This window comes from Ambystoma mexicanum, chromosome 14 (assembly GCF_040938575.1).
Source record: "Ambystoma mexicanum isolate Mex_15411 chromosome 14, UKY_AmexF1_1, whole genome shotgun sequence".
In the NCBI taxonomy this organism is placed as follows: Eukaryota; Metazoa; Chordata; class Amphibia; order Caudata; family Ambystomatidae; genus Ambystoma; species Ambystoma mexicanum.
In genome coordinates, this window is record NC_090940.1 from 207047516 (window position 1) to 207074535 (window position 27020).

The 27020-nt window shown below is 47.8% G+C and overlaps 1 protein-coding gene across 1 annotated transcript in view; it reads left to right on the forward strand.

Moving 5' to 3' along the window:
- Window positions 1–27020, forward strand: part of SNAPC1 (small nuclear RNA activating complex polypeptide 1) — a 438004-nt gene that overhangs the window by 199424 nt on the left and 211560 nt on the right. The window contains exon 5 of the mRNA XM_069638930.1: window positions 20580–20738. Coding sequence (XP_069495031.1) covers window positions 20580–20738 — 159 coding nt within the window. The remainder of the gene's footprint in view (window positions 1–20579; window positions 20739–27020) is intronic.

A 27020-nucleotide genomic window follows, 5' to 3' on the forward strand; every position in this document is an offset into this window, starting at 1 on the left:
TGCGGTCTCCACCAACGTGATGCGTAGTGAAGAGATGACAGTCTGGACTGGCCCGCCTAATCTTGTCTGCTGGACTCGTAGAAGTATTCTCCTGCAAGTGGAGAAAGGGATTTAGCCAACCGTGGACTTTAGTGATGCCCCCCCCAACTGTTCTCGTTCTCCCCACTACCTCCGATATCCCCTCTTGGTAACCTCACCTTATGTTTTTAAATGATGAGCTCTCCATCCTGCATGGCTTGCAGGGGCGCGTAGATACCAGTTACTTCACTGGTTTGAAGGTACTGGAGGAGTTCCGGAGGAATATTGACTCCATTGCCTATAAAGTTCAAAGAGTTCAATATGTCCGATGTTCACTCTTGTTCCATTCCCTCGTTAGGTTGCAGCTGAGTCCAAAAGAATATTGCCTGGAGGTAGCTGATGGCGTTCAGGTAAGAGTCTGTATTACCAAACGCTGTCCGGTAAAAGTTGCATGAGTTTAACTTGCTGTTTGCTCTCCCTTTATAGGTGCAGCATAGAAAGATGCAGCGAATTAAAGGATAATACCTCCTGTGGTAAAGCAGGTAAGCCTATGGTGGCAAAGAGATTGTCTTTGTCGGTTTTCTCGGCTCATCTTGTTGTTACTTTTGTTTTCCCCCCAGGTGCTGGGTTTAGACGAATAAAATGATGGAGGCAGCGCCGAGTTGAAAGATGCGATGGACTGGTGAGTATAACGCGGCGCTGCTGCTGGCGAAGCAACGCGTGCTGAAATCATGTCCTTTCCAGGCTCGGGGATGTGCTGGGTCCGGAATCAGGTAAAGAATCAAATAATATCTTTGATCTAACCTCTTCTCCTTTCTTTTCCTTTTGTGTAGGAGCTCTGGATTCGATACGGGCGTGGCAGAAGACTGGATGCTGAATTGCAGACACGGTGAGCGTTACGCTGCTGGATGCAGAATAACACGAAACATGAGCTGCTGTTCGGGAGTGGTTTAATAGCCTGCAAAGTAGTCCCAGGTAAGAAGGTAGTCCCTGTGATAAAATAGTCCCATCCAGGCCTCACGTTGGCTTGGACTCATTTGCAGCATGGTCTGCATAAGGTAAGTAAAGTCTATGAGCCTGGCACCTAAGGCGCCAGGACTGAATCCAAACAGCCCCCAGCCGGGGCTGTTGGGGTTTTAATGAGTATCTGGATGCCTGCTCCCGGGGCTGATGGACTCGATCCGGATGCCCGGGGGTAGGCATCATGACACCTATTGGCACAGAACTATCCGCTATGCAAGCTATACCCAGTATACTTTTAAGAAGTGTGTCGTATAGTTTCCAAGTTAAGAACTTTATGAAACTATTTTAGAATGGCACCAAAGCAATTCAGGAAGCACAACCCAGGGTTACAAGTTTTAGAAGAGCAGCAGCTAATCAAGGTGAGTAAGACCTATATACTGGCTACAGGCAACTCATAAGACCAGTATTAATTCAAAGACTGTTTTAGATCTGTATAAAGCAGACCAGGGAAAGCAACACGCAATGGTCCACTCAAAGGAAGACCCAATGTATTTCAAGGTAGTTAAATCCTATTGGTAAGCTTTTACACTCATTCAGTTAAGCAATAATAAAACAGTACCAACACATTACTTTTTAGAAGGTGGAGACAGTTTAAAGTTAGTAAAGCAACTTCGATACTTTTTAGAGGGGTACAATGCAACTCAAAGTTTGACACTTTGTAACGTCTTCTTTCACATAGCTACAGTTGCCACATTAACTTATTTAGCAAGTAAGTACTTTTACACTTGCTATACTTTGAAGGCAGAATCCTTTTCTTACCCAGTCCTTCCCTAGTCTATTGCATGAGTTCTCTGAGGCAGAAGAGGGACCCTAGTGGTTTAAGTGCCAGCTGTAGGCCGTTTGAGATAGGCGTCAGTTGCAGCAAGTCAACGAACCATAGGAGATCTTCTTCAACAAGTACTCACTTTCAGAGTAAGTTAAGTGTTCAGGGACTTCACAGAAGGCTCTATATGTGTTCCAGCATTGGGCCTCAGCAGGTGGCATGGGCAAACTCCCAACCACATGAATCACCCATTCAGCCTCACAGGATGCACACTGGACTTGAGTATTATCCATGCCCACACAGTACCTTAGGAGAAAAGAAGTGCTTAGGGGATGTCTTCAGGATGCAGCCGCACAGGACCCAGTCCCTGGATTCTTGGCCTGGAGATGAAAGAATTGGACACTGGATGGGAACTTGCAGCAGTTGCCACAAGAGGCTTCCAGCAAAGGTTTCTTCACAGATTCTCGTGGCTCAGTGGATTTGGCGCCTATCTACAGCAGCCAAATGAATAACGAATATCGCTGGTCAGATTCTGTTCACTCTTTCGGTTCTGCACTCTGGTGAGGGGGATTCGAATTGTCTCTGGAGTCCACCAAAGTTTCAGCGAGGTTCGGACTTCGGAAGACAATGCACTGCACTCAGGCTCGAGGTACCAGGGTATTGGCAGTTTGCAGCCCAGCAAGATCGCAGCACATCGTGGGATGGCTCGGAGTGCCTCCCTCTCCCCTCCTCCAATGCTTCCTGCCTTCTTGTACACTCTCGAGCCTGGGTGGGGAATAAAAGGATTGCCGCTGAACACCACTTCCACAAGGTCGTTCTGGCCTTAAATGGCATGGGAAGACCTCAAACAACAAGGATACTTAAAAATGGCAAAAATGAAGGAACCCACCGTTCTAGCAAAATGGTGACCCTTCTGTGCATTACTAAGGCTGATTTAACAGCTTGCGAGTAATAAGACTAAAATGTCACTAAGGCAAAACCACTGCTACCAGCCATTCAAGTAAACTTGCAATTGTGACAAATGCTACAGGTAAGTAAGCAAGGGGAGACATTGTATCCCCGGCACTCCACACAAGGTGGGGTGCGCAGCCTCACTATATAAAATGTAAAGGGGATAAAAATCCCTCTTTACCCCTTTGGGAACAGTAGTTCACCCAAGTACATTAAAGAGAAATTACAGGGAAGCCTAAAGGGGCAACCCAGCCCGAGCCCAAAAGTTATAGAAAACTATAACTCCAACCCTACACTATGGAGAGACATAAAAAGGTCACTGCTCTCCTAGGGACAAGGAGAAATAATCCCCAAGGCCAAGCAAAAAGATCTGGGAGGAAAGGAGGGGGGTGACAAACGTCAGGAAGATTTTCATATTTGTGAAATCTTCCTAACACCGGTAGTCATGGTGATGAAAGAAAGGACACTGGAAGGAAATTTGCAGCAGCATTCGACTGAAGAGGCTTCCAACATATGAGACTTCAAGGCCACGAGGGGACCAACAAAGTTTTAGCGAGAATCTGACTTTGGAAGAAGTTGATATGGCATTCATAACGCGCCTGTACACAAGTGTTTCTAGGTGCGACAAGACAAAGAGGGGGGAAACATAGGGAGGACAAAACAACGATCTTAATAGACCCTGTGCCATTCAGATCACGCAAGAGAAGAGGAAAGGAAGACGTGCTGAGGGGGAGTTCGGGGGGTGTGGAGGGAGAAGTGCAGGTAACCCAAAAATGCAGCCAGCGTGTGGCTCAGTGCGGGTAAATCAAGAAGTGCAGCCATTGGGTGGCTCATAAGTGCAGAGAGAAGGGACTGTAGGGTTGTAGATACAGACCACAAGTGCTAGGTGATCCAGGAGGCAGTGTGAGGTGCAAATGGACCTGCAGGAGCCTGGCCCCAAGTTCAGAGGGTAGCCAGGTGGCCAGTGCGTGGAGCAGTCTGGAATTGGCAGGGAAGAGAGAAAGCGGAAGCGAAGAGGAAGGTCTTGAGTTGCTTCGGGAACCGGAGATGGTTCTGGTTCTGCTGAAGTTTGAGAGAGGCAGGGAGGCTCCAGCTGAGGATAGAGATCTGCCCCCTCTGCTTGGAAAAGCGACTGACCCTCATAGAGTTGGAAGTGGATGAGCCGAGTGCTCGAGAGGGGAGATGTTTAGGAAGAGGATTTGGAGCTAGTGCGGACCCAGGCCCCAGAATGCCTTGTGGACGATGCAGAGGGTCTTGAACCTGATGCTTGCTGCCACTGAGAGCCAATTAAGAGATTTCAGAGCTGAAGAGATATGATCCCTGGGCTTGAGGCCGAGGACAAGTGTTGCAGTCATGTTCTGGATAAGTTGAAGACGCTGGAGAGTAAGGCAGGAACATTTAGAAAGAGGCAGTTGCAGTAGTCCAGCATAGAGAGGACCAGAGCTCTGTAGACGGTGAGCCTCTGAGGAGAAAGTGAGGAAAGGAAGAATGCCTCTGAGGAGGTCAGTTGATGGTTTGACTTCTTAGAGATGTGAGGAGAAAAGGAGAGGGTGGAGTCGGAGATGGCTCCAAGGTTCTTAGCCCCACAGGTAGGAGCAGGAAGAGGCCCAGAGTGGGCGACCAGAGAGATAGGAAAGGAGGGAGCTGGTGTTCCGTCTTGCTGGCATTAAGGCAGAGATCATTGGCGGCACACCATTCCTGATTTGCAGTCCGAGTCTGGAATGAGAGAAGAGGCGGCTGAGGGGAGCCTGAAGGAAAGCTGGGTTTCATCCGCAGAACACAAAGTTGGAGCAGAAGGAAGCGATGCAGTGGGCAAGAGGTGCCAGGTATTGGTTGAACATCCAGGGAGAGAGGTTACAACCCTGGGGAACACCATAAGTGGAGATCGATATAGAAGAGTGGAAAGACTCCAGTTGGACCTGGGAGGGCTGGTCAATGAGCAAGGAGGTCAGCCATGCCAGGGCCAGATCAGTGATACCCAGGTTATCACGGAGGCGATTAAGCAGAATGGCTTGGTTCACCATATCAAAGGCAGAAGGAAGATGGAAGATGGAAGAGGAGGAGGAGCAGCAGGAGGAGGAGGAGGAGGAGGAGCAGCAGGAGGAGGAGGAGGAGGAGGAGGAGGAGGACCACGAGGAGGAGGAGGAGGAGGAGGAGGAGGAAGAGGACCACGAGGAGGAGGAGGAGGAGGAGGAAGAGGACCACGAGGAGGAAGAGGACCACGAGGAGGAGGAGGAGGAAGAGGACCACGAGGAGGAGGAGGAGGAAGAGGACCACGAGGAGGAAGAGGACTCAGCCACCCTGCACTTGTGTTTGAGGGTGACGTGGTCGGTGTCATACCAAGAGTTGGATTTGGGCTCCTCATGACAGGGGCAAGTACATCAAGAGTGTTAACGATAGAAAGATGGGTAGAAATGGCTGTGTCAAGATGGGAGTCAGCAAAAGGTGCAGAAGGAGGAAAAAACGTAGCAGCAAAATCCTCAGCTGACACACACTTCATGGGTCAGATGACCGAGAAGGAAGGTGGCAGTGCTGGAGTCGGCTTGGCCTTAGAGGCAGGGAGAGAGGTGGGAGGAAAGGAGAAAGTGATCACTCCAGGATTGTTGGAGAGGGGTAGGTCTGAGGAGATGAGAACATCCAGGGTGTGCACTGCAGAGGGAAGTGTAGAGAGAAAATGAGTCGCAGAGGTTGCGAAAGAGTCCTGAACAAGGGCAGGTAGCATCCAGGTGGATGTTAAGGTCTCTGAGGAGGAGAGGTTGAGTGGTAGAGGAGAGGAGTAGAGGTCTGCCCACTCGGAGGGGAAGGGGGCGACTTGGCCAGACGACCTGTAGATGGTGGCCTCAGTGAGAGAAAGGCCAGGAGAGAGAGAGAGCCTGCACACCAGGCATTCTAAAGGAGTAGTCCTGCATCAGAATGATAGAAGCAGTGATCCATCCCAGGAAGATCAGGGCTACACCCACACCGGGACAGTTGGTCCTGGGTTCGGAGAGGATCTTGTAACCATCAGGAAGGAGAGTTGTCAAAGCTTGTGACGGAGCTGGCCATGAACCAAGTCTTGGTCAAACCGAGTAGATCCAAATCAAGTACTTCCAGTAGACTGCAGATGTCAGAGGAGTGTTTGACAGCTGAGTGAGTTAAGAGCAGCAATGTGGAGCATGTTGCTCCCTTTTGAAGGACTTCCATGGAGGGGTACAGGTCAGAGGTATGCCCTGTGGAAGTGTTGCAGGTGCCAAAGGATGGGTAGAGGAGGAGGAGAAAGGAGAAGAAGGCAAGGTAGCCAGAGAAGAAGAGGTGGGTGCCAGAGAGGTGGTGAAGGAAGAAGGCAACAGGGTGGCCGGAGAAGCAGCAGAGGCAGCCGTAGAGGTGGCAGAGGAAGGAGGCGGTAGAGAAGCCAGAGATGGCAAAGAAATAACAGCAGGAGAAGAACGGAAGTTGATAAGGCGCGGGCAGCATCTATTGGCCTGAGGGCCTTGGACCAAGATGGTGCCATTTAGGTAAACATTGATGATAATCTTGGAGGAGTGGAAGGGGGCCAGGAGGGCCTCCCACCGGGTGACACCATTATTGTGTGAAGAAGAAAAAGGAGAGGGAACAGAATCCATATGTGGGGGTCCATAGGCCTGGAGAGGGAACGACAAGGAGGATGTTGGTAAGGGTCTTTCTGGAGGAAGCACTGGTGTAGGTATCGGCGATAGGGAAGCCTGGGTTGGAGACCAGCATGTCCCTCTTGAACTTCTTCTTGCCGGACCTTAGTGAGAGGATAGGATAGTCCATAGAAAAGCAGTTAAGAGAACACAAGTGAGACAGAGAGCACCATAGAGGGTGCAGAGAGGAAGAGCGGTTTGGGGGGAAAACAGAGGGGGGGGAGGCGGAGCCCAGGCAGGGGGTTGATGGCGCTTTGAAGCAGGCATGCAGGGGGAGAGGGGATATGGAAACAGGGGGGCACACAGAGGACTGAACACGGACAGAAAATCAGATGCAATGCATAGACAAGTCAGTCACCTAAGGAACCTAGAAGTAAGGAATGAACACGCCGGAATGCAGGCAGTACACAGGCTCGAGGTCCCCTGGTATTGGCGGTTTGCAGCCCAGCAAGGTCTCAGTACGTTTTGCAGGTCTTCATAAGACTAATGTGTCCCACCAGCCTCTGGGTCAGGCTCTCCGGTTGCTGGAAACAGTTCCACCTGGTGTTTCTTCAGCTTCCTCTTCGGATTCAGTTCCAGTGGTCGACTACCTCTTCAGCTTCCAGAATCTGAACTTTATACTGGAACCCAGCCAATCAACAGGCGAGCAACATTCAAACCTGGAGGAGTGACCTGGTTCCAGGTAGGCATGCCAGAAGACAAAGGGCTGCAGAGTTTGACTCCTCTTACCCCCCCTCCCTTCCACCCCCCCAATCCATTTCCTGTCTTCACATGACACTCTGGAGCCTCGCTGAGAAACACCAAGGCATCCCGCCGAAGACAAAAATCCAAACAGGACCTCCCCTCACATAGGAGGACAGAAGGAGGACTAAGAAAGGACTAGCACGGGAAGAAAGATAGGAGCCTCCATTTTGTCAGAATGGTGACCCTCCTGTGCATTACTTTGGTTGATTTGACAGCCTGCGGGTAAACATTACATAAAAGTAGATAAACTGCCACCAGCCATAATAAGCCTGTCGCAGTAATCTACATTTTACTGGAGCAGTTGGAAAGGGTATACAATGCATCTTCCCAGTACTTCAAATATGGTGGGCTGTGCTGGTCTTACAAACTAAAATGTAAAGGGAATGAAAAGCTCGCTCTACTCTTGGGTACAGTAGTTCACACAAGGAAATCGAGCGAAAATAAAAAAAGGAAGCCCAAAGGGCAACCCAGCAACACTGCACAGAAAGCGCTGCAACAATAAAATGTAGATGCCGAAAAAGTTATTAAAAAGGATAGTTTCAAAAATACACTATGGAGAGTCTAAAAAATTACACCAATAAAGAGTATGGGGTCTCGCAGGTAATGGAGATTTAGCATAAAAATAAAAATCTTGCCTAACACATACAAGTACTCCCTGGCCTCGATGCAATCATTCACTCACATTCCATGACCCCTATGATGGTGTGCAGACAAGCACACACATACGCACAGCCCTTGCATGCACACCCTCAAACACACTTTAAAAAAATGTTGTCTACCCGCACCTCGGCTTCAGACTCGTTGCTGCTCCTGGTACCTTGCCCTGCAGGAAACTGGGACCGCAGTCACATCTCTCTCTTGGTATGTATGTGGAGTCCAGGAACCCTCTGCCCCAGTCCTTCCAAACACACAAACGCCTGTACGCATTTGTCAAGCTGCAGTACTCCAGCCTGCATGGCCAAACGGGCCATGCATTGCTGGGTAAGAAAAAAGCCCCAGCCTGCATGACTCATTGGGAATGCTTGACTGGCTACTTTGGCAGGGAAAATACCACAGTTGGACCATGAGCACTTCCTCCACTTTCTCAGTGCTCCTGAGGGAGCGCTAAGGTTTTTACTGGGCTGGCTTTGAATCCTTATAACGGGATGTGGGCCTGTTCCCAATTGTTCAGTATAGAGCTGCTGCCAATGCTTTACAGTACCCCTGATAGGTTAGGTCGACATCTAGTCTACTTGGGCAGCACATGAAAAATGGGTATCTGGTCTTTCCATCTAATGCCATTGCATCTAATGCCACGCCATCAAATTTTTTCCATCTAAAAACTTTGCATCTAATGCATTTTTTGGGGGAGTAAAGGGTTAATTATTGTTTAGGTATATTATAAAGGGTAAAAAAAAACAGGGGTAGTGGAGGGCCCCCCCCACCCAAAAAAAATGCATTAGATGCAAAGTTCTTAGATGTAAACAATTTTTTTAAAACCTTTATTTATTTGACTTGACAACACACGGGCAACCAGAGATGCTCACAGCGTAGCAACAAGACATACCTTTACACAAAGCATACTTTACAATACAGTGTTGGCATTTCGTGTACATTGAGGGTTGGGTCTGGGTGAAGTCACGGATACAGGATACAAGAGTCACAATTCATGGGATGGTACTGGGGGGGCGTAGGGTGAGGGTAGAAGATTCAGTGTCCAAGATTGAGGTCCTGGCGGACATATAACTACAAAACGTCCGCCAAATGTCCCTCGGTCTCGAGTGCGGATGCTGCAACTCACCCCAGGCCTCCTCTGTATCGTGCGCCCCATGTAACTGCTCTGAGCCACTGTGCATACTTGGGTGCTCTAGGCCGAAGCCAGTTCATCAAGATGCAGCGTCCAGCTAGCTTCCTTGAAACTGGGGGATGTCGTGGAAAAGGCATTGCACTGGGGATGGGTCTATAGTATGGTCTAGTATGGCAGACAATGTGGAACATATTTCGTTCCAAAATTGCGTCAGACGCGGGCAAAACCAGATCATATGGATGTAGGGAGCTTGGTCAGCACCGCATCTAGGGGAGCTGGAGGTGAGTTCACTGAACATATGATGTAGTCTGCCTGGAGTGTGATGATACCTGTGCAACACCTTAAATTGTATCAATTTAAACCGAGAGTTATAGGATACGTTGTGGGTGCGAGCACACATTCGGGACCAGAGTTCATCAGAAATCTCAACTCCGAGATCCTCTTCCCACCTGTGTCTCAATTTAGTGAAGGCGGGGGCAGCTCTAGTCTGCAGTAGAGTGTAAAGCCTTGATATTATCCCCCTAAAGGAATCGAACGAGCACAGCTCTGCAATTATGGGCTTGTCAGGTGACATTGTAGGGAAGTTGGGGTATCTAGCTTTGAGATTTTTCTAGAGAGAGTATTGCAGCCATGCTGAAGGATTCCGCTTGAGGGGGAGTGGGAGGTCTGCCCATTCGAGAAAGTTGCCCTGTTCAAAGACATCCTGGGGTGCCAAGAAGCCTGCGTCAGCCCATCGAGATACAATTGGATTGTGGGATGAGCGGGACATCAGCGAATAAGTTCCAGAGCGGGAGGTCCCTGTGGAAGGGGTGAGGCGTGTCCACCAGTTTCCAGATCTTAGTGAGAGCCAACGATGTACTAGCAACCGGGTCCGCTGAGTCCGTGTCGGCCGAGACGGGTTTGAGAATAAGGGAGCCAATTACTCAATCGCTGACCGTTAGTTTCTCTAACCGGACATGAGGGGAGGGGGGGATTAGGCGGTCTTAAACCAAGTGGGAGGCAAATTGGGACTGGGCTACCAACCAATACCTGGTGAAGTCGGGGGCACTAAACCCGCCGAATTCCATAGGAGTGGTCAATGTTGTTAATTTAAGTCGGACTGCGCCAGAATGCCCATAGGAAGGTGTTGGTTATGTGGCGTAGCGTCAGGAAAAAGTCATCAGCTGGCCACAGAGGGATATTAGTGAATCGGTAAAGGAGTTGGGGCAGTACAACCATTTTAAGTATTCCTATCCGACCCGCTAGGGAAATGGGGAGTCTAGCCCAGCTGGCGGTTTTAGTGGCCAGGTTTGTGAGGTAATTCCGGTAGTTGTCCTCACGCAGCTCCACCGTTTGACGGGACACCACCACCCCCAGGTTATGTAAAGTGGATTGGGACCATGTGAATCTCCTTGGGTCAGAGGGGGGCTGCGTGCAGTCTGTAAGCGGAAATAGGACAGATTTAGAGCAGCTTACCCTCAGCCCGGATATGTATCCAAAACGGACCACATCCTCCAGGATCGGGGCCAGATTGGTTTCAGGGGAGCGGATAAAGAGGAGGGCATCGTCGGCGTACAGTGAGACCATATCGCACTGGCCCGGAATGTGACTGGCGCATCATGTCCGCAAAGGGTTCCATGGCTATAGCGAATATTAGCGGGGGGAAGGGGGTGGAGCACCTATCCTCAGTGCAGACTCTAGCCGATGGGCTGGTGTAGAGCAGCTTAACTCAGGTTCGAAAGTTGGGGCCAAATTTGCATTTCTCTAGGATTCGCCACAGATACTCCCACGACACTGAGTCAAATGCCTTCTGCATATCTAAGGTGGCTGCCACTGGCTGCACCTCAGGAGCAATCCTGCTAATCACATTGAAGAGTCTTCTCAGGTTCAGGGAGGTGGGTCTGCCTGGGACAAATCCCGCTTGATCAGGGTGAATGATGTGGGGCATGAATGAGGCTAGTCGGATGGCTAATAGTTTGGCATATATTTTGACGTTGCAATTGAGTAGCGAAAGGGGGCAGTAAGAGCTGCATTGGGTGGGGGGGTTTGCCAAGTTTGAGAAGGACCGTTATGGCCCCGGGGCTTTGCCTGATGCCAACAAGTCAATGGCCTCAGCGAGTTCTTCAGCAGTCAATGGTCTCTCCAGGGAAATGCTGGTGTCAGTGGAGAGGACCGAGAGAGGAAGGTTTTCTAGATAGAGGTCGATTTCTGATATCTGGGCGCCATCAACTCTTGAATATAGGGAAGTATAGAATGATAGAAATTCTGAGTTAATGTCTTGTGGTGAAGTAGCCAGTGTTCCATTGGGTCTCTCCATCACCGGTATGTTGGGGGCACCAAATTCTCGGCGTATCAACCTGGCTAGTAATCGGCCTAGCCGTTCTCCCTCGCCATATTTCCTTACCGAATGGGGGCTGTCCGGGAATTTAATTTCTCGTTCGTCTAAATGTGTCTAGTTTTGATCCTAGTTGTGCTAATGTTTCAGGGGATTTATCCAGGGCATATTGGGTCTCAAGGGTAGCTAGGATCGACTCGCTACTAGCGATATCCAAGCGGATTCCTTTTAGGCTACCACTACCTTTGGAAATGGCAATACCCCTAATGTATGCCTTAAAGGATTCCCAGAGAGTGGCATGTTATGACACGGAATTAGTATTAACCTCAAAGAATTCCTCGATGGAGGATTCGAGTTCAGAGGTGAAGACCTGATCAAGTAGGGCATGAGGCCTCATTTTCCACTGTCTTGCTCTATTGTAGTCTTGACCCCAGTTCAAGGAGATAATCACTGGCGAGTGGTCGGATAGCGTTCTAGGGAGGATCGCCAGATGGTATAGGCACCTGACCAATATGTCTGATATGAGCCACCTATCTATTCTAGAATGTGAGTTGTGCACTGAGGAATAATACGAGTATGTGCGGGAGTCGGGGTACATGAACCGCCAAGCGTCCACAACCGCCAAACGGGGGAGCGTTGTCAGAATAGTATGGGCTCCCCTGGACAGCTGGCGAGGTCTGGAGCCTGATCTGTCTAGGTTGAGTTCTAGTATTGTATTAAAATTGCCACCCCATATGATCGGAACCAGGGGGTAACTATCCAACACAGAGGCCAGGTGCAGGTAAAAATCTGGGTCATCAATGTTCGGGCTGTAGATATTTAAGATGGCTACCTCCTTGATTTTGCAGTCTGCCGAGGGTTAGTACATACCCCCCTTATGGGTCTATCTGTGAGTGGCAGCATGAACAGGCTTCTGTGTATCAGAGTAAGGACACCTCGAATTTGGGTGGAATAATTGGTGTAGTACCTCTGGGGGCTCCACTGTTTAGCAAACTTTTTTTGCATTGCTCAGAGTGGGCATGGGTCACTTGTAAGCATAGGATTTTAACGCCGTGGCCCTCAGCATAAAGTTGTATCTGCGGCATCTTTTTGTGGTTACCCAGACCCCTTACATTCCAGCTCATGAACGTTAAGCTACTATCCGCCATTTGTGTGGGGGTGTTGGTTGAGCCCTGGTCTACGGAGTAGCAGTGGCCAGAGCCAACCCAGCTGGGGCGAAATGTCGCCCTATCCGTATGCTTGTGACCGAATTCTGCGGCATGTGTGGCATCTCTTGTGGTTGTCAAGACTTTTTTAACATAACTCCCCCCACCCACATCCCTCCCCCAAACAGAGGAATGATAACCCAACACAAACATAACAATAGCCAACTCATCGGCATCAACGCCTCGGGCCTGTTAGCTGGCCTGGCGGCGACGCCCCGGACTGGGGAAAGTGCGAGGAGATTTTCAATACCGCACAATTAACCTGTGTAATTAGTATAGACTGCGTGAGTGGAGGATCAACAGTTCAGTAGAAGAACAAGATCAAACTGTTAATGCATTGCTGTGGAACATAGCCTCAACTGTATATGAGGCCCTCGATGGGCCTGTTTCCAAGCAAGGATTCAGTGTACAATGACCGGGCCACATTGGTGCCATCGCGACGGTGGAGTATCAGCCAGGGAAATGTTCATCAATTAATTTTGAGGCTTCCTCCCGGATCGTAAAGAAGAATGTCTGATTAGAGTGTTCAATTCTTAGTTTGGTGGGAAATAACATGGAGTATTTAACCCCTATGTCTCAGAGGCTTTTTTTTTTTTTTTTTAACTGCCACAAAGGTTTTGCGTTCCTGTTGCACCGCTACAGAGAAATCAGGGTAGAGATGGATCCTCGTCGCCCCCAGTTGCAGTTCCCCCTTGACTCTAGCCGCTCTCAGGAGAGTATTGCGGTCCCGGAAATTTAAGATTCTGGCTATGATGGGACGTGGAGGTGCGCCGGGTTTAGGCTTTGCAATTAAGGAACGATGGGCTCTTTCCACTCCGAACTGTGGGAAGAGTTTTGGCGAGTCTAGAACTGTCAGCAACATGTGCTCCACAAAGTCTTCAATGGGCTTGTTGATATTGTCCTCAGGCACTCCGACTATGCGTAAGTTATTGCATCTCGAGCGAGATTCTAGGTCATCGTTCTTTTTTTTCTACCGCCAGCACCCGAGTAGAGAGTGAGGAGACTGTGGCCTGTAGAGAACCCATTTCATCTTCGGTGGCACCTACCTTTGTTTCAATCACCGCTACCTGGCCATCAGTCTTCTCGATGTGTGCCTTTATGGATGAGATGGTGCCATTCATATCATCAAGTTTGGTATGTAGAGTGGTGAACCCTTCGCGGATATACTCTAGCATCTTCTGCGAGTCATCAGGGGCCTATGTGGCCGATGTTGCAGCGGCCTCATCCAGTGTCTCAGCTGTCGATTTAGCTGGGGTCTTTGTGAACACGTTCAAGCAGCTCTGTTTTTTCTCCGTACCCGCTCCTTTGGTCATGGTGTCAGTGGAAGGGGGTTCTGGGAATGTGGGCAGGTGTGGGAGGCTAGAGATCTCAAAGTTCTATTGCAACTCCGCATGTAGAAGAATATCCAAAAACACCCTGGTCAGACTGCTAACAGGGCTGCATTGGGTCCTTTAAGGTAAGATTTGCCCTCGGCCCCTCCAGGGGGGCTGTGAGTATGTCACAGCGGAGATTGCGTCCCCAGCCCATCTGTTGAGGGGTTCGGCCAAGTGTTGGGGTTGAAAAGTCTCACTTATCTGTGTGCAGAGTAGGCGGCTGATCCAATATAGGGGAGGGCCAATAGGTAGGGTTCGATCCGTGGCAGTCTCCTGTAGGGTATCTGGTCACGGGCTTGATTTATTTGAAGGGAGTGCTCAAGTTCCAGTTCTCGGGGCCATTTGCTGCTGGTGCCTGAGGATGTTAGATGGTGGGGGGGCCTTCCGTAACCCAGTGGTAGGGCTGACAAATTAGAGGTGGGGCTGCTTCCAGCGGTGCGCGCGGGGGCGAGTAATGGCTGCCAATATTATTTCACGATGTGACAATAGCCTCTCAGCCCGGCATAAGAGGCAGCAGGTATGGGAACCACCACTGTAAGGGCTTGCCCGGTTGGGCTCCGTTATGCTCAGCAATCCCCCCAGCTCCCTACTGTGTCTTCCAATACGCGGGGCTCCTCTGCCAGCCGGGGGGGCGGCGAGGGGCGGGAGGCCAGTGGGGGCACCACCGCAATGCCGCTATCCCCCAGCCCCGGCCCAGCACCGCGCCTGTCCACTGGGCCGCCCGCACGGAACAGGATCAAGTTTCAGTTGTTCAGACCGCCTCCGCCGCAGCCCTGTGAAGGCATCTCAAGCTTTGATCGGGCGTCTCCCGCTGCTCCCGGCCATCCGCCAGCAGGAAGGCGCGCAGCAAGGGCCGAGTCGCCCCTCTTCCTCACAGGCCGCCGCACCGCGGCACACAGCAGCCGGGCAGGCCGCACCCCCTGGAGCCGTAGTGCGGGGAGAGCCAGCAAGCTCCCCCGCTGGTGTTAGAAGCTGCCGTATCTCCGCAGTTGTAGGGTCCCGGGCTCCGTGGATCGGCGGGGATGGACTATTGCTGTCAGTATTTTCACTGGTACCGCACAAAGTCCATACTCTGCTCTTTGTTGGTTCAACTGTTCTGTGTGTCACATACTCTGGTTTCCAGCATACAGGTAAAAGGTGCGGAACGTTTGAAGTAGGGATACTTGGCTCCTCCTCTACACTTGCCTCCTGCATCTGGTTACCTGTCCCCTAGGGCTTCAGTACCCAGCAGCTGTCTAACCTCCATAACTCAAAGACCGGACACACAGTGGCAATTACCATTACTAGAGCTTGCAAATCTCGCTGCTTCAGCCCCCTTGCGGCCAATGACACTTTGTATCCCTATGACTTAATAATCTTGCTCACTGTGATATTCTGCTTATTGCAACACTTTTACTTGATATCAACATTCTAAACTTATTGTTCCTGACCGCATGCTGCTTACTGCCATCCCATGTCTCACCGTATGTGTGCACTGATATTTAGCCTACTGGGACACCCAGCCTACAGTAATAATTTTAGCCTACTGTGATACCTACCCATTGTGTTTTTGTACTTTGTAGCCCTCTGTTAGCCTACCACGATATTAGCCCACCATGATATTGGCCTACTGTGATTTTAGCCTGCTGTGATATCCGCCCACTATGATGCCCGCCCACTATGATGCCCGCCCCACTGTGTCACCTAGCTTACTGTGATCTTCAGTCCATTACGACTTCACCCGTAACTGACCTCATTATTCTGGCACCTATCCTCGGTATCTGGTACGACCTGTATAACTCGCCAGCCCTGTTCTGCCAACTAGGGTGCAGCATAGAATCAAATGTTTGCTACTGTGAGATTCTGGTAAAATTAGATCCATTTCACACGCGTGTGCTGTCATTCGTATTTCGCTCCCTACGTCTTGTTTTGTACCTAGAAGGGTCCCAACATTGACTATCCATGCTGTCATTTTGTACCTAGGCACCCTCTGACACATTGTTTCTAGTTGACCGTACTATATAGTAACTGCCCTGGAACACAGTGACCCTAAATCGAGTGCAATGTCAGCCACCACACTGCTGCCCATACTCCCAATACTGCTATTGCTAGCCAACCACCATCTGGAGAAATTCCCACACCGTAGTCCTGCCATGGACTCGCCTTGCACTTCAGGTGCCTACATCCAATTAGGAAAGGGCCTAGCCTGCCTACGATGTACCCATCACTACCCTATCCCTTGCCCTATTTCTTTCCTCAACAAATTTGCGCCCTTCCCTCCCATTTCACCTTCCACTATCAATTGCTTCCCTATCAAGGGCATGGCAAGACCACATTCCCACATAAATGACCTTCCATTAACTGCACTGCCACCAGACGGAACTACAAGATTTTACCGCCTCTCCGCAAGGACAGCGCATAGACACACTTATGATGCCACAACCCGCTCCTCACGGAAAACCCTGCTAACGGGCGCACAAACCACTACTCCCCTATTGCGCTCACGTCCCATTATGGCACCGATGAGAAGACACAGACTCTTCCTCACGTTCCCACCCATGGGCAAAGACATCACTAACCCTTGCCTCCCTCAACCCTATCATACCGCTCCCACATACGCTAAATGACACTAAACACAGCAAAGATGCCTCTAGTAAGCCATCTGCCAACATGAATGTAACCTTACTAAAAGGTGCACTCATCCACGCCAGATCCATCACTGTTCACGCCTTGGATATTGCAGATGTCGTCATAACTAACGACTAGACTTCTTAGCAGTCACGGAAACATGGCTACACATCTTTCCCTAGCCATCCCAGAGTGGTACACCATCCTTAGAAAGGATAGAGCTACAACACGAGGAGGTGGAGTAGCCTTACTAGCGAAGGATGCTCTGAATATAAGGATCTCCACCCATCTCCCTTTCACAGCAGGTGAAGTTATCACTCATGTCCCTTACATGTACCTGCACACTCACACTTCACATTGTCTACGGGCCCCACAGTGCTATCTCCACCTTCGAAGACATTATGGCACTCTTGGCATACAACATGAAACCATGTTCCAAAGTGATTATCATGGGCGACTTCAATTTAGGCTTGAACGACCCATTAGACATCCATGCAGACCTCCTGGCCAAGTCTATGGAAGCCCAAGGGTTTACTCAAAGGATCTGTGCACCCACCCACGAAAAAGGACGTACTTTAGACTGGTTAGCGGACACCAACTATACCACTAACATACAATCTAATACCCCCACACCCTGGTCGGATCACAACAACATAATATTCACCACCACCATTATCGCAAAAAACCCGAAACATCTCCCACTAGCACTTATGACTCCCTCCAGAAGCTTTAAGAATATGAATAGAGACAATATGTTACCTCTCCTCACTCCCTTTCTCGACTCGACGCATCTGGACAATGACCCATCAACCTTGATTTGCCAATATAATTAAATCATGTCAGAAGTTATTGCAAAAATTGCTCCCTTTTAAAAAAGAATCAACCCTTGGTTCACCCCGGAACTCAGAACATTGCGCGCTTCAAAAAGATCTGCTGAAAATAATTGGCTTAAATCGCCAACTAAAACAAACAAAAGCCTCTTCCAGACATTAGCAATTAATTACAAAAAAGCAATAATTACAGCGAAAAGCGAAGTCTATAATCCGAGAAAATCTAATGCCCAATCCAATACTGGAGAACTATTTACCATTCTCTGTGAACTAGAATCTCCAGCACCTACCCCTGATCATACCGTTAAAGACGAACAATGGTGTTCCAATATTCAAAATGCCTTAGCAGACAAAATCTCAATATTACACTGAAAAATAGAACTAAAAATATCTAAACTTAGCCTCAACATCACCTCTCTCAGTGGAGATCAATACATTTACATTCTCGCCACTTTCCATCTCAGACACCATTCATATTATCAGAAGCCTAAAACCATCTAGATGCAAAGGCGGCATTTGCCCGGCAACCCTGTTAAAAGAATGTGCAGCGGAATTTGCACCCTTTGTCACTAGCCTTATCAGCTCATTTGCTTCTAATACAGTACCGAAAGATCTAAAACAGCTTGGGTTCTAACCTTAGTCAAAAAACCTGCATTAGACCGCAACATCCCCACCAACTTCCGTCCCATCACTACTGTACCGTTTTTACTAAAACTACTAGATTGTGCATCCTATCTGCAGATCCAAAAACACTTGGAAGACCACAACCTCCTGGGCCTAAGACAATCAGACTTCAGACCAGGCCATGGCACAGAGACCGCCCTATTAGACTTGAAAACACCAATAGATCAATACAAAGACACAGGGGAACTGTGCATTCTCCTCCTATTAGATCTCTCCGCAGCCTTCGATCTGGTCAATCACGACATTCTCTGCCAACACCCTGAGACCGCCTTCCAATTCTCACCAGAATCCATCAAATGGATGAAATAATTTCTAACTATTCTGACCATGATGGTCTTTTCTGACAACTCAGCAACCCCTCCTGTCCCTGTGACCTGTGGTGTACCGCAAGGCTCCTGCGTGTCACCCAGATCATTTACCAAGCTTCTATTTGACAAACTCGACAATATGTGTATCGCATACACAAATTATGCGGATGATATACAAATACTCATACCTATTACTGGATGTTATGACACAGATTCAAAAAACTTAAACAAAATCTACTTGGCTATCCAGGCTTGGATGGCACTTAACGACGAGAAAAAAAGACTGGGTTAATCCTCATTGGAAATAAAACTAAACTAAGCAACCTCCCCCAGGCGTACAAATCATTCAACATCGATGGAAATACTATTAGTCACCAATGAAATAAAAACATTGGGTGTCTATATAGACTTCTCACCTTAAATAGACAGGTCAATGCTGTTGTCTCCTTTGCGGCCTACACTGCCAAATTGATAAGTGCTAGTAGACCTTTCATCTCTGCTGAAAACTCTATCACCCTGGCCAGAGCCTTGATACTATCTAGGATGGACTACTGTAACTCAATACTTGCAGGAGCTAGCACAAGAAATATAAAGAAAATTACAGATTGTGCAAAACAACACGATCAGAGCTGCCTTATCTATTCCTAGCCACAAACACATTACTACCATCAGGAGGAACATCCATTGGCTCCCTGTCCACGACAGAATCAAATTTAAAATCCTTACGCTAACTTACACATGTGTTGCAAATAAGGCACCTATATACCTCAGCAAACTTATCCACAAAGCCCAATCTAACAGACCGATCTGCTCCTCTTATACCAATCTGCTCATCACCCCAAAGTACAGAAGACAGAAAGCAGGAGGCTCAAGCTTCCCAACGATAGCACCCAAACTGTGGAATGCCCTCCCCACACACCTTAGAAAGGACACTTCCTTCTTTGTCATTTAGAAAAAATCTAAAAACCCTACTCTTCAGGACAGACCCCCTTCATTAGTCACCTAGGCTTTGGATCAGCCTAATTGCGCCCAAATATGCAACATCTACGATTTAATAATGCAATGCCTGTACAAATTTCTAAAATTGTAAATGTGTAATAATGTAACGATGCATCAAAGTTTTGTAAACCTGTAACCATTTATTTTCTTAAGTATGTTTCAGCGCCTAGTTGCCTTTGGGCTTTGAGCGCTCTATAAATAAATATTAATTTTAAAAAAAGTAGTCAATTTCACTTAACTGCTCTTGCAAACAGTAGTTCATCCAAGAGAAGGTGTTTAAACCTTTGGGAAATCTAAGCGACTTCCATGTACCACTGCACTGAAGGTGCTGTGCGTCACAATGCAAAGATGATGCCTATGGAGTTTGTCAGACTCCAAAGTCATAAAATACAGAGTCCAAATCACAGAAAAACGCATGAGAGAATGGGTAAAAGGTCTCGTTCTCTCCAGGTTAGAAATTAAAAGTCCAGCAAAAAGAGTTGGGGGTCTCTAATGTAGAGGGAATTGGCACATTTTCGAGAATTCTCCGTAACGGGAGCGATCACTCGGACCAGAGCACCTTCTTATAGTGTTGCAGATGTGTCAATGGTGTGTAGAGCTCTCTGACTGGAGTTGTATAGCGACTTTGTGACTGTTGCAACCTCCAGACGACTGCTGCCCAACCTCCACTCCGTCCACCTTCCACTTGCTGGTCTAATACCATATGGAATAATAGGGTAGGAATTCCAAGTTCTGACCCCTCCACATTGACACCTCCCCTTCCTCCTTTTCACACGGCCAGTGGTCTGGGGAGCTGTGGAATCTGCCCAGGTCTGAAAGGGCACGGGTGGTGGGAAATCTGCATATCCCTTGGCTGGCAGTGGAGTTGACCCGCTTACTTGCTTTGCTGACAGACTATAAACACTTGATAGCAACAATGGCTTATTCTTTTAGTGTTTGGTCCCTCATATTCACAGGCACCCCCAGAGAGCTGGTAGAGGATAAGGGTCAAATCCTAGACTAAAGTGAAGCTGCTCATCCGAAGATTAACCTGTTAAAGCATATATAGGGAACATTTTCAATTAAAGCTAGATCAAACCGATATTCAGAGCAATATGGAAGCACCCCTGTTTGGTTTAATTCACTTTCTGGCCATTCCATCAGCAGACCACTTCTTATGTTAGATGTTTATTGATGTTTTCTGATCCGTTATGTAAAAGTTCATCAGTTACACTTGAAAGCTCTGTGAAATCACGATTTGCAAACACAACCATCCATTATCTGGTGTCTATTTGCAATTGTCAGGTTTTTAATGCAGAATTGTTTATCCATCAGTCTCATCTTTTTACAGGAAATAATGAATGTGCAGGAACACTATCAGAAAATGAAGTGCGTGATTTCCTCTAATAAAAGCCAGCCTGATAAAGCTCTAAGTTTGATAAGGGACGATTTTGTCATGGATCTCAAAAGCCTTGTCCTCGATCATCAGCGGAAGGGACTTGACAAAAAGGTTAGTGCTGCTTCTTAGTCTAGAATGGAACCATGAAGTTGAAAAATGATTGAGTGATGATCAAGCAAACCCATCTAAGTCTGTAGCCACTGTAGTTCCAAACCTTTATTTTGTGATCTGTCATTGCAAGGTACTGGCATTGTAATGGTGTACTTGCTGTATAGTATACCTTGGTACATGTACACGTAATAATTATTTATTTTTATTTAGCCCTTACTTTGAGTTGGATTGCAGTAATGCATTTAGGCTTTTGCAGTTGTCTTCCATATTTCCCAAACTCGCCTATATGTTGAAAGCTCTACGGGATGAAGGACATAACGAGTCTTACAGCTATCATTCCAACAGAAGAGCTCCAAAGTGCAAGGTTTCTTATCCTCTGCTTTTGTTTGGTATTGGTGAGATGGGACTCACTGAAGCTCTTGCATAGTCTCGGCCAAAATGGAGCAGGACCCCCTCACAATTGAGAAGAGACTCAACATGTGGGTGGACTTCTCTGCTGTGTCTCGCATAGAGCTGTAGGTGGGGGGGGGGGGTGTTGGGGAGAATTCTCATATCTGTGTTAATTTCCTTCAACCTTAGAGACCCCCAACTCTTTTGCTGGACTTTAGGACTATTAATTTTTATCCTGAAGAGAGAGATCTTTTCCTCACAAACTCTATAGGCATCGCATCCCCTTTTGTATTGTGACACACAGCAACTTCAGTGCAGTGTCACAGAGAAGTCCTTTGGATTTCTCTTAAGGTTTAAATACATTCTCTTGGATAAACTACTGTTTCCAAGAGTAGTAGAGTGAAATTGACTTTACTTACCCTTTTCTCTTTGTAGACCCAGCACACACCATCTAATTTTATTTTTTATTAAGCGCCAACACGCCCATAGGCCTTGGAGCGCACAATGTGGAGTGCTGGGGGGTTACTTAGTAGCCACTTTGTCTACTTTCTCATGTAACATTTTTATGTTACCCTCACTACTGTTAATGGCTGGTGGCCGTGGTTTAATGTTCCTACACGGTGTGTTTTTTACCGCAGGCTGAATCCTCAGCTGCAGTATTCCACCCATGGGTGCCCATTTTGTCAAAATGGCCCCGGTCTTCTTTTTTCACCATTTCTTGCTTGTGAGGTCCTTCTTGGGTTTTACTCTGCGCGCCATACCAGGTTTGGTCCCTTTGTTCGTTTCGTCTTTGGCGGGGTTCACTGGTGAAGCCTGCCTCTGGCTCCAGCGTGTCTGGCAAGGTACGATGTCCTTTCATCGTCTGCCTTTTCATCCCCAGGCTTTTTAAAGGGCACATTCCATCGAATGTGCTCATCGATTTTTTTAGGGGGGGGGGGTGGGAAAGGGCAGATAAGGGTTTGGGCGGGTGGGCAATGGCAAAAAATAAGTTTGGGCGGGTACCCCCACCCCCCTAAAAAAAAAATGATCAGATTCGATGAAATGTGCACGTTTAAAAGCCTGGGGATGAAAAGGCAGGCGATGAAATGACATGGGACCGTCTGGCAGGGCAGGAAGCGAGGGAGGTTCCCGAAACTCCATGTGCTTATTCTCCTTGGTTACAGGAATGCACTCAAAGGTGATTGGCTGTGTGAGTGACAGCTAGGCTGCGAATGAATCTGAGAAACCTGAATAAAAGTCAAGGTCTTTTGGACAGAAGGCAGAGTCGACCACTGGACGAAGGAACAGAAGAAGAAACTGGAAGAGAAGCTTGCTGCACCCTCCTGGACCGTTGGTTTGGCCGGTGAAGCCTTGCTGCTCCAAATTTCAAATCGACGAAGCCTGGAATGGATGACTTCTCCCCTTGGGTTGGTGGGACCAATCCACCCCAAGACCAACTTGCCTGGAACCCCTCTCCTGCTGGCTGTACATCTTGGTGCTGCTGGAACCGAGTGCCAGGGGTCAGAAACACCAGAAACAAATGCATCGTCTTGAAGCCGGACCCGAGCTCCAGGAAGATCCGAAGGACTCCCTCAAAGCAGGACGACCCGTGCCACCTCAACAGAGTGCTGGACCCCAGAAGCAAGGGGAGCCCACAAGGTGTCCAATAACCGCTGTGGTGCTATCTGAACTGAAAAGAGCCCGTAGCTGCAACCAACCTCCGAACTGCATTGCATGAGTGCTCCAGACGACCTCCCTCTTGTCCCCACAACTGAGGCCCAGGAACACAGGATCTCCAGGACTGCAACAGGAATAGAAGCCAGCTGGACCCTTTTCTTCAGCCTTAAGGTTCTGTGTAACTAGGGGAACTCACATATTGTTGTTGGTTGCTTGATTGTTCTTACCGGAGACTTGTATTAGCTGCCTTTTGCAGAGTTGCTTGCATCTTTGCTTTTTCACAGGTCTTATAGCGTGTGGCCCAACAGTGATTCTTTTCCTACAAACTCTCTTTATAACATTGTGCAAGACTTTTGTGCTATCTTCCAGAAGTGCCTCAGCTCCCATAGAGTTTGCTCAATTGACACTGCCTGTCCTGGTGCCCTGCAGACTCTTCTGACCCTTTGACTGTGTTTATCTGTCCCTCAAAAAGTCATACATAAGTTACTTGTATTGCTGGGAAAGGTTAACCTATATTTCATTGGGGGATTGTAAAAGTACTTACCTGTTCAGAGAACTTGTTAACCTCTGTTTCCTTCCCTAACCTTTTCCTTTTTCCCTACCTCAAGTATTGCATTGAAGTATCAAAGTGATGTATCAATGTCCACAGTGTCCTAGCAATTGAAGTCCCCTCAGGGTGTAGGAAGTGTCTTTGTGCCATTCAAAAAGGGTATCTATTTACTTAACTGAAACTGAAGGAGGGTATTTTTGAAGTGTATTTTATTGCTGCATCTTGCCCTTTCTAAAGAGAGCTTATTTAAAAAACTGATTGTTAAATGAATAAATAACTATTTTAATAAGAATCCTCGAGTAGAAGTGTTATTTGAATACTGGTCACTGTGAATCTCTGCATCTCTACAGCTCACATTGAGCCCGTTTGAGATAGGCCTGGCCACTCATTCACTCTACCAACTTGTGTAGTACAGGCCTATACCAAGTTTAGGTTCCCTATTGCCAAGAGGACAAGGCTGGTGTAGTCTCCCACAGGGCTACTACACTTAATCTCGCCTAACGGGGGGTTGAGTGAGTCCTGTAATGCAACAAGCGAACAATATACAATCGGTCTTGTTTTGGGCTCAAAATACTCCTTGTTTAGTACTAAACTCAAGAGGGGTTGTAGTAAGGACAACTGAACGTAGATAAAACTCCTTAAGAGTGCAAAGCTTCCTTATAGCAGAACATGCGTACGGGAGTGTTCATGAAGTCCAGAGCTCGGCCTCTGATCGGACTGTGGCCATAAACCCCAATATTTTACTGGTTCATTGTTTGTGGCCATGTTGGACTCCCCTGACCAGAATACTAAAGGAAAAGACAACTCGGTTTGTTTTTCGGGCCATGCGCTAATGCTCTTCCCCTCTAGGCGCCACTGCATACTGTCCCTGAGAGGTTGTGCTCACCTGGCTGGGCTATGAGGCCTATTAGTTCCCATCTTGCCTGTCTATTTTGAAGGCAGTCTTCGTTCTAGCCCCCTGCTGATTCTATGTCCTCATGATTTTAAGGCTGCATGGGGTGTATAGTGTATTCTAGTGTGATTCCCTGCAAAGGCTTCCCTCTAACCTCTGTCTCAGGGTCTGTAAACTTTGGCCTTACCAATCGTTTGGCCTGGGTATTCCAGGCTCTCTCCTTTCCGAGCTCTTCTCCTTTTGCTGCTAACTTGCTCAAGCTCCTCTGTATTTGCCACCTTCATTTTAGCACCCCTCCTTCCTTTTGACCCTCCTAGGTTTGCCAATGCTTGCTGTCGGCTTGGGACCTTGCTGTCACCTTTTTCAACCTCTTCCCCCATTTCCCTTCTCCAACCTCATCTGAGGTCTCCTTCCTTCCTCCTCCATTACTCCTACAAAGTCAAGCTAACCTGGCCTCTGATGTACTTCTCTCGTCTCTTTCTGTACCTCTTTAAACACCAATCCCCCCTTTATAAGTTTGCTTGCCTCCCTTAACTTTCTATTGCTTTAGTTCTCTCCTACAACAGCAAGCCTACCCTCAGGCTTTCATACCTCCTTTCTCTTTCCCTTCTTCAACACCATTTCCCTTGCAATCACTCCTTTCAGCTCCATATCTGCACTCAAACTGACTGAGGCAACGCTTGCAGATTCCTGCTCTCCGATGTCTCCAAAGATGGGATTGGGAATTAAGCTTTCTAGTTCCGCACCTAGGGAGGGGGCTGGGAGGAGTTTAAAAATCCAGGTAGTCCTCTTGGAATCAAACTATGGAGCTGGGATAAGAGAGACGCACACACTGCGTGGGACGTCAAGGCTGGGGTGGGTGTGAGTGTGTGCGAGTGTGAGAGACAGACACCTGGGTGGCATGAGTGTGTGTGCACGGGATGGAGAGAAGCCAAGGGAGTCATCCTAAAGCTGGGGAGCCCACAGTGGAAGGACAGGGCCCCCCAGGAGGGAGCTGGAGAAAGCATTCTTGGTCCCTAACAGGAGCCAAATGTCCTACTGTGTTGCATAACCCCTGTGTTTGGGGGAGATACAACTACACCAATGATAAACGGAACTTGGAGGAAAGCATATACCCCCAGATCTTGAGAGTGAATGAACATATATGAGAACCTGGCAGGAGAGTAAAGTGGGTGTTTTGTGAGTCCGAGAATCCCAAGGAAGATTCATGCCCCTAGGATTATGACTTTTGTTGATTGTGGAAAAGACCTTGGGGAAGGGAGTAATTGCCCCTAGAATAAATTGCAACACCAATAGGAGAGGGTTATCCTTTCGGGCTACAAAGAACTTGGTTATTATTTGGAACTTTTTGTTTTGGAGGAGAGAAACCTGGGGAATGGAGTCATTCTCTTTACCACCAAAGACCGCACTGGAATTTGGACCCAAAACTCAAACAAACTTTTGTCGTGTCGCTTCTGTGAGCAATGTGTAGAAACACTCAAACATTTGACTTTATTCTGCCCAAAATTACGGAACATACGTACTCGATCACTTGGTTCAATTATCTCTGAACATCAAACATACTGTGCTGAAGATTGGTGGAAACTCATGTTGGAGGGGTCGGATTGGAAATTTGTTTGGTCTCATTACCTTTCGTAAGGAACTAAAAGATCGCCTATCAAAGAAGGACCTTTCGGACCCTGAGCCTGAGTAACTTAAAGTTGTAAGCAGAGCTTAGGATCCGATCTGACAGTATCAGTATTTCTTGATGATGAAAGACTTTGAACTTGATGAGAGATATGAGTGTTTTTCTTTCTGTTCTTTTGTTTTAAAGGTTTGTATAAACCAAAAAAAAAAATCTTTTTGGAACTTGTTGGCTTTATACTTTTTTTTGTGTTTTTTTTTTGCCTGAACATTTGTGCACTTTTCAACCAAAATACAATACCTTTCTCACTTTAGAGTGAGAGGCTAGGATAGGATTTCTGACACAGGGCATTTTTGCTTTGGATATCTTGAAACATTAGTTTTTGGTTGAAGTAGGGAAGTAACTCCTAGATTAGGGACAGCAAGGCATTTTCCAACCCCTTTATTATTTAATAGAAGTCATATCTACGTTAAAATAGCGAAGAAAAAGAGGCCGAAAGCAAAGGCTGTTGCTGCATGCAAACCTTAGTAACTTGCTTTTGAAGCAGCGTTTGACATCGAAAGCGCCTGGGGTTCAATGTGTTAATATCCCCGCAAAAATATTGCCATACAAGAATATCGCCATATTTCTGCGACGATATTAAGCCATGGAGCCTGCAGGGGAAACCCCCCAAGACCCCCATAATTTTTTTAATGGAGCGGGGGACACGCCTGCATCCCGCGGTCCCATTAACAACATAAATTATCCCCACTAATAATATCACTTATGGCCTTACCCCATGGCCATATATATATGGCGATATTATTGGTGGGGATAATATTACCTGATACCGTGCCTGGTTCACTACTAATTGGGCATCCAGGCAGTCCGCGCTGGATGCGCGGTGCTCAGTGTCATTGAAGGTAATTTTGTTCTGCTGACCATAGGACTTGTTTCTTACTATGGGCCTACACCCACAACTTGTTCTACTTCTTACCGCACAAAAGTTTCGGCGGGATCGACTATTAGAACATTTTCTTGCGTGAGTGGCTTTAGACGTGGAAACGCCATATTGCGCTTCATGTCCCTACACTGGCACTCTAACTCCGACATGCTCCCCCTAACACCAGATCCGTCTTCCAGGGCTCCCTTTGAGGAGCGCACATCGCATCAACAGATTTAAATCTGTCC